Genomic DNA, 7,873 nt, shown 5'->3' with positions numbered 1-7,873 from the left:
CATCGCGGAAACGCCCCCTCCATTACTCGACACAAGCTTTGAAGGCTCCACAAAGAGTCCTGTCTGACCTCATCTGTTAACCTGTCTGTCACAAGATGGGGATCAGAGCCGATCACTGATGTAACCTCGCCCCGGCCTTGAGCCTGTTACTCCTACCACACAGCTCAGTACCACTCTAGCTGTTCTCGTACCACCTAACACCAAACTCACATACTTCTCTGCCACTCCTGACTTCCTCACACAGTGCGACACTTATTACCCTATCACATTGTTGGCAAATGTGTGTATGGATACATATCTAAATGCTGCTCGTGTCATATCGGCGAATAAACTAACAGAGCACTGAGAATAGCTAAATTACAGCTGATAAATTCTTCCAGCATCCGTGATGTAACACACGTGAAACTCTTCAATACCCCACGTTACATCATGACCTTCACAGGCCCACTAAATGCGTCTGCCCTACCCGTGCCAAAACCGCGAACATCCAAAAACCACCGGTATATATTTGATCTTTATATCAGACAGCTTTATTCTTTAATTAATGTCAGTTTTTCCAATTGATTTGCATATTCGATTTTAAACTGTTGTTTTAGGCATTTTACTATCGATGAAAAAAAAAAAAAAAACAGGCAGTCATTGTAGAGCCCATTTTGGGGTCCTTGAGCGGTGCATGGTGCAACATGTGTTGGATAATTCGAGAAGAAGCTTCGCAGGTCTTTTGCCGTTGCAGTCCAGAGGCGAGCAGTCTTGTCGCAGCTGAGCTCTATGTGGTTTTCTGAGGAGACGCTGCGTTAAAGTCTGAAGAGGCTCAGAAAGCTGAAATATTTTAGCATTCCTTCGCTGCCGAACTATCTGAAGAGTGTGCTTTTACTTAAAAGCTGTAGTTTAAAATCGAAGTTAGCAAGCCTGTTAGCTGAGTTGTGAAAATGTTGAGCGTCGCCCGAAGCGTTTCAAGGACTCTTCCCACGAGGAGTAATATCAGAAGCGTTTCGTCCTTGATTAAAAAGGTAAATGTCAAACAGTTAAGTAGATGCATTACGATGTGGCCATTAGCTTCCTAGCTTTAGATGCTAAAAGCGTAAGCTTGAGGACAGCATATTTAGTCGTGGTTAGATCATTACTGTGTCACTAACAATGAGCACAGTCCAGCAGACACTGTAATAAATGTGTGTCACGAGAAGAGATGTGCAATAACAACATAGTATTGAGCCGCCGCTCTAGCATTCGATGTGCTGGTGTGTTTCATATCTGTGGGGCTAAGCTAACGCGTGCTAGCTCACTTCATTTGATACCGGACCTACCTGGCAGCTGTTTTTCTAAGTGCGGTCATTAGAGAAGCAAGTACTACTTGCTTCGTCATCTACTGAAATATTTTACTTTGGTGTGTGAGTTTTAATGTTCGTTTTGAGCTGGTTCCAAGGCTGTAGCAGAGCTGTGGGTCTGTGACCTTCGGTGAGGCGTCCCCTCCTCCAGCACGCTGCTCCACAGTTTAAGTAACACATTTAGAGCTCGATCTTCTACAGGCTTCGCTTAGCTGGATCCCACTATTAAGAATGGTTTCTTGTCACATGTGCTTGTTTGTGACTCCGATAATGTTATCTATGCTTTGGTTCTTCCAATTTTCATCCTGTTTTATTTTTTTTTAAGTATACTTGGATCTTTCCTTTTGAGGTTCAAAATGTCGAATTTTGTGAGTTCATCGCAAATATTTTGTCTGAGTTAACAGCTGTGTAACTGCGTTGTTCTGTATTATCAGGCATGCTGGACCGGCTTCCAACCAGATGCTCTTAGAGCCCTCTCCAGGAGAGACTATGCGTGAGTATCAACATTAAAGTGCCTGCGTTATATGAACGTGCACTAACAGCATGACGTTGGTGCTGGTTTAGCAATTTTTGTTTGTCGTTTAGAGGTAAAACTATACATTCACTTCCTAATGGCTGTGATTCATATTCACAATTTAAAATACTTTTTTGTCACCAAACAGACTGCCATATTCTGTATTGGTATTTCTAAATAGAAGTCTGAGAAATTTGGATCTTTTGGTGTAAACATGAGGTCTGCTGAGTTTGTCACTATCATTGTATGTGCTGCAGGTCTGAAGCCGTCAAAGGTGCAGTCATTGGGATTGACCTGGGAACCACAAACTCATGTGTTGCAGTCATGGAGGGCAAACAGGCCAAGGTGATGCTTTAGATGATTCACATGTTTGTTTGTTTGTTTAATCCCCTATCTTTAATCTAGCAGTATCTATGGAAATGGAACCCATCCTGAGTGCTGATACTAGAGAACTTCTAAGCGGGTAAACTAAATGTTGTGTTAATTAACTTAATGGAAGTTTGTTACTGTATGTGTAAGTAAACCAGAACAGGAAAAAAAAAAATCAGACTGGCCAAATAGATGGGATCGTAGACACTGATGCAGCATTACTCAAAAGCCTCACTGCCCCAGGATATGATTAATAACAAAAGTTAAACATCAGATCAGTACATCCCTGGTAAAGAAATGGGTAACTTTGTGTAAACAGAATCCAAAGTTGTTGTTTTGTTTTTTTCTCTGTAGTTTTTCTACCGTTTTGAGAAAAAAACTGAAAAATGTTAACACTCATTAATTGAGGTTTTTGGTTCTTGGTCTTTTTTTTTTTCTCTTCTACCTCCAACTTTAAAAACTGGGGTTGATTGATGAATCTGATGAAACAATGATTCCTCCAATCTAAATGTTTTCTTATTTATGTTCAGGTGCTGGAGAACGCAGAGGGAGCGAGGACAACTCCTTCAGTCATTGCTTTCACAGCAGATGGTGAGCGTCTGGTGGGCATGCCTGCTAAACGCCAGGCTGTTACCAACCCTCAGAACACATTGTATGCTACCAAAAGACTGATTGGACGGCGCTTTGAAGACCCAGAGGTCCAGAAAGATCTGTGAGTTCATTTCTGGCCTTTAAAAAGATTCCGGGGTGGCTGTAGCTCAGGAGGTAGAGCAGGTCACCTACTGATCGGAAGGTTGGAGATTTGATCCCAGGCTCCTCCAGTCTGCATGCCAAGTATCCTTGGGCAAGATACTAACACCAAGTTGCTCTCCGATGCATCCATCGGAGTATGAATGTGTGTGAGTGTAGTTAGGAAGCACTCAGTATAGAGGTAGTGCTTGTGAGAATGGGTGTAACTGGGTGAATGTGGCGTGTTGTATAGAGCGCTTTGAGTACTCCGTGAGAGTAGAAAAGCACTATATAAGAATCGGTCCATTTACCATTCTCATTTATTGCATTTAAATCTCAAATCCGAGGTTTATTTTTTTAAATGTTGGATATAATGAAAGAAATAAACTTAGCTGGGTAAAAAAAACTACCTTTTTTCCATCAACAGGAAGAATGTTCCCTACAAAATTGTGCGTGCATCAAATGGTGATGCTTGGGTTGAGGCTCATGGCAAAATGTACTCCCCTAGCCAGGCAGGAGCCTTTGTTCTTATGAAGATGAAAGAGACTGCAGGTATAGTTGTGCAGACAGTCAAAAGATAATTTAAATGTTTTGCACATGTGAGCATTAGTTTTGCTTCATATTCATGTTGTAGAGAGCTACCTGGGAAGCACGGTGAAGAATGCTGTGGTCACTGTTCCAGCCTACTTCAATGACTCTCAGAGACAGGTATGCACACACAGGCTTTCTATTGAAGGAAACGTTGCTAAACGTTTTCGCACGAGCACCAAAATATGAATGTTTAAAAGCAGATGTCAGGCCTCCACCAGGGTCTTTTAAGAAAAGCTCAGCTTTTGAGAAGTGAATTATTGTTTTCCTGCTGTGACACTGAGAAGATTCAGAGGTTACTAACTGTAGCAGACTGTATCATGTTTCCACTAGAGTGGAGCAACTTGCAATACATTCAACTGCTTTAAAGACATTTTACTTAAATCTATTTAAACCTCCAAAAACATGTTTAACTGATGCATACATAAAGTATAGTTTTAAATTCAGTTAGAATGTGATTTATAAATTGTATTGTCCCTATGATACTGATATTTTATCCCCTCCACAGATTTGTATTATGCACTATGCCTTCATTGTTTAACTGATGCTATTTTTGGAACATAAAAATGATTCAGACATCCAGACAGGAGAGCACCGAATCACTGTTAACCCAATTCACACAGGATAGAATAATTTGGCCAAGTTCATGTTCAAATCGCCAACCTGATTTATAATCAATATATATATTTTAAGGTATAGTGTAATTAAGTGTGCCTATGCCAAGAGGCACACTTATTACTATTCATTGGATTTATTGTGTGGATGCCCTCAAGGGCATCCACACTATTGAGATCCTGTTTCTCTTTATTCTTTATTCCACTATTTGTGTGGATGCTTTAAGCATCCACACTATTGAGTTTCTGTTTCTCTTTCTTCTTTATTATTGATTATTGTGTGGATGCTTTAAGCATCCACACTATTGAGTTCCTGTTTCTCTTTCTTCTTTATTATTATTATTCCGGGTGTTTCCGTACACTTTTCGCCGTAAAGAACTGTTATGTTATAGTATTACTACTAAGTCATAGTATTTCTGCGTTGTTATAGTATTTGTGCTAAAACGTAGTATCTCTGCCAAGTCATAGAATTACTGCAATTTCATAGTTTTTTTAGGAAATCTGTTATGTTATAGTATTACTACTAAGTCATAGTATTTCTGCCAAATCATAGTATTTGTGCCAAAGCATCGTATTTGTATGGAGTCATAGTATTTCTTCTAAATCATAGTATTTCAATCAAATCTCAGTAGTTGTTGTTAAAACGCAGTATTATTGCCAAATCATAGTATTTGTACCCAATCATAGTATTTCTGCTAAATCATAGCATTTGTGCCAAATCATGGTATTTGTAGCTAAAAACATAGTATGTCTGCAAAACCATAGTATATCTCTTATGTTATAGTATTACTACTAAGGCATAGTATTTCTGCCAAATCATAGTATTTCTGCCAATAGTATTCTGAACTTCTCTCCAATCATGTAGTCTAATGTTGTCCAAATCATAGTATTTGTTGCACATCATAGTATTGGAACCAAAACATAGTATTTGTCCCAAAGCATCGTATTTGTATGGAGTAATAGTATTTCTTCTAAATCATAGTATTTCAATCAAATCTCAGTAGTTGTGTTAAAATGCAGTATTATTGCCAAATCATAGTATTTGTACCCAATCATAGTATTTTTGCCATGCAGATTTGTGCGATCATGGTATTTGAATCGGTATTTGTGCCCAATTAATAATTCTGTTATGTTATAGTATTACTACTAAGTCGTAGAATATCTGTTATGTTATAGTGTATCTGCGGAATATAGTATGTGTGCCAAATCGTAGTATTTATACCAAATCACAGTATTTGTGCTAAAACATAGTATTTCTGCCATATTGTGGTATTTGTGCAAGAACATTGAACTGTTATGTTATAGTATTACTACTAAGTCATAGTATTTCTGCCAAATCATAGTATTTGTGTGAATTTGTATACTGTAATATCACTGTATTATGTAGTGGCTAAGTAGGGGGCTGTTTACAGTGTAAATAGGTCATCTCTTGTGTTGGAGTGCCCTCTTGTGGCGCCTTTTGGGTAGTGCCTTAGTAAACTGTGAACCCTGTAAGAAGTGGTATCAGACTGATTTGTAGTGGAGGAATTTGTTGCCAGTTTTCTTAATCTTTAATCTGTATCCATGTTGTAATGCATACCCTGTTCTTAATCATCCTCCTACTGTATGCCATACCTCCCTGTACCATCCATCTGACCGCCAATAAACTCCACCTGTGGTAATCTAATCCCTGGATGTCAGCCTCTCCTTCTGACCGAGGATAGTTACTATTGCAGCACCACCCAGCATTAAACTGACGTACACCATTCTGTACAATAGTATTTGTGCTAAAAAGTAGTATTTCTGCCAAATCATAGTATTACTGCTATTTCATACTATTTAAGCGAAATTACAGTGTTTCTGCAAAAACATTGCATTTCTGCTAAATCATAGTATTTCTGTAACTTATAGTACTTGTACTCAATTATAGTATTTGTGACGTTTACCAAAACATAGTATTCTGTACATAGTATTGCCAAATCATAGTATTTGTGCAAACATAATTCTCAAATATGATTGGCCATAGTATTTCTTCCAAATCATAGTATAACTGCACAATAAAGGTTCTTGAGCCACATCAGTGTTTGTGCACATATATTTCCATCTAGTATTTCTTCTAAATCCTAGTAATTCTGCTCAATGATAGAATTTCTGCTATGCTGTAGTACTTTTTTCTAGATTGTAGTACTTCTGCTAAGTCAAAGTATTTCATGTAAATCATAGTATTTCTACCAAGTCCCAGTGTTTCTGCTAAATCATAAATAATGTTTTAGCACAAATTGTAGTTGCTAATCTATGTTGGCAGAATTTTCTGTGTTCAGCACAAATGCTATGATTTGGCAGGAAAAAAATATTATTTAGTATAAATACTAAGTTTTAGCAGAAATACTATGTTTAAACTTTAAAAACATTCTGCTATTTCTGCTATGTGTGTTATGACTTTTGACCATTGCAATGAATGGAACACATTATCAATGTGGCTCACTGATCTTCTGCCTGAGCTGGTATTGCTCAGGAAAGCGCTTGGTGGAGGCTGTTAATCCATGGCAATCTTCAGTAGTTACTTTGTAACTTAAAACAATAAGCTTCCCTTGAAATTCCAGTTCTCAGGAGATGAATCCTCCAGATGGAGGCCTGGGTTCAAATCCCAGCTTATGGCAACATTTCTTTCAGTTAACAGTTAAACTTTTTTAACTCTTTTCAACACAAATTCTGCTCTTTTCACTCCTTTATCAGCAATTTTACATTTTTTCACCACTTTTCAGCACAAATCCCAGCTTTTAGCTGTTTTTAGTAAAAACCTCTTTTCAGCAAATTCTTGCTCATTGACTCTTTTCAGCAGAAATTCTTCTGATTGAACTCTTTTCTAGAAAATTTTTAAGTTTTTTCTCTACTCTTTCATCACCAAAACTCTTCTCATTACTCTGCAAATTCAGCCTCACCTCTACAACATCTAGTGTTTTCAGAAAACTGAGCAAATTCTGCTGATTATCTCTTTTCAGCTGCAACTTGTGCTGTGAACTTCACATTTCACCTCTTCTTCATGCGAAATTCTGCTATTCACCCCTTCTTCTGCAAAATTTTAAGCCTTTTCACCTCTATAGCACAATTCTCACGCCTTCTGCTCATTTCAGCCCAATTGTCATCTCTCCACCTCTTCTTGTAAGAATGATTGGCGCAGTGAGATGAGTACCTCCCTTGAGTACCAGAGTGGGCCAGGTTCGAATCCTGCTCAGGGCAATTTTTTTTGTTTTTTTACCACTTTTTCTTTCAGCAGACATCCTCAGCGTAAAGGCATCCACACAGCATTTTCGCAGGAAATGCAAATTTTTCTAGTTATTATTCTTCAAGTTGCTCCGTTTTTGCCGTTTTTTGTCCGCTTACTACTCCTTCAGTTTTTGTGCTATTTTCTCAGTTCAAATCTCTAAAAATTCTGCTCTTTCTGCTCTTTCCTGCTATGACTTTTGGTGCTCATAACTTCTATACTTTTTGAGATATTGATTTTTCTTTTCAATATTTTTTGCCCTTTTTTGCATATTATCCTTGGCCTCACTGGTTTTCCTTGCCGGCTTGACCTGTGTTTTAGCTCAGTGAGATGAGCGTCCGTTCTCAGACTGGGAGGCCCGGGTTCAAATCCCGCTTATGGCAACATTTCTTTCAGTCAACAGTTACACTTTCTTAAGTCCTTTTAACACAAATTTAAGCTTTTTCACCCCTTTTCAGGACAATTTTCAGTTTTTTCACCACTTTTCAGC

At 38.3% G+C, this 7,873-nt stretch overlaps 1 protein-coding gene across 1 annotated transcript in view; it reads left to right on the top strand.

Annotated features, from left to right (window-relative positions):
* Window positions 1–683: 683 nt before the first annotated feature.
* hspa9 (heat shock protein 9) overlaps window positions 684–7,873 on the top strand; it is a 30,638-nt gene continuing 23,448 nt past the window's right edge. The window contains exons 1-6 of the mRNA XM_005952667.2: window positions 684–1,010; window positions 1,760–1,818; window positions 2,097–2,184; window positions 2,739–2,920; window positions 3,365–3,489; window positions 3,572–3,645. Coding sequence (XP_005952729.1) covers window positions 930–1,010; window positions 1,760–1,818; window positions 2,097–2,184; window positions 2,739–2,920; window positions 3,365–3,489; window positions 3,572–3,645 — 609 coding nt within the window. The 5' untranslated portion in view covers window positions 684–929. The remainder of the gene's footprint in view (window positions 1,011–1,759; window positions 1,819–2,096; window positions 2,185–2,738; window positions 2,921–3,364; window positions 3,490–3,571; window positions 3,646–7,873) is intronic.

The sequence above is a fragment of the Haplochromis burtoni genome, unplaced genomic scaffold, assembly GCF_018398535.1.
Source record: "Haplochromis burtoni strain Fernald_Lab_line unplaced genomic scaffold, NCSU_Asbu1 Contig_1609, whole genome shotgun sequence".
Classification (NCBI taxonomy): domain Eukaryota; kingdom Metazoa; phylum Chordata; class Actinopteri; order Cichliformes; family Cichlidae; genus Haplochromis; species Haplochromis burtoni.
Note: the sequence above shows the minus strand (reverse complement) of the source record. Positions and strands in the feature narration are given on the sequence as shown.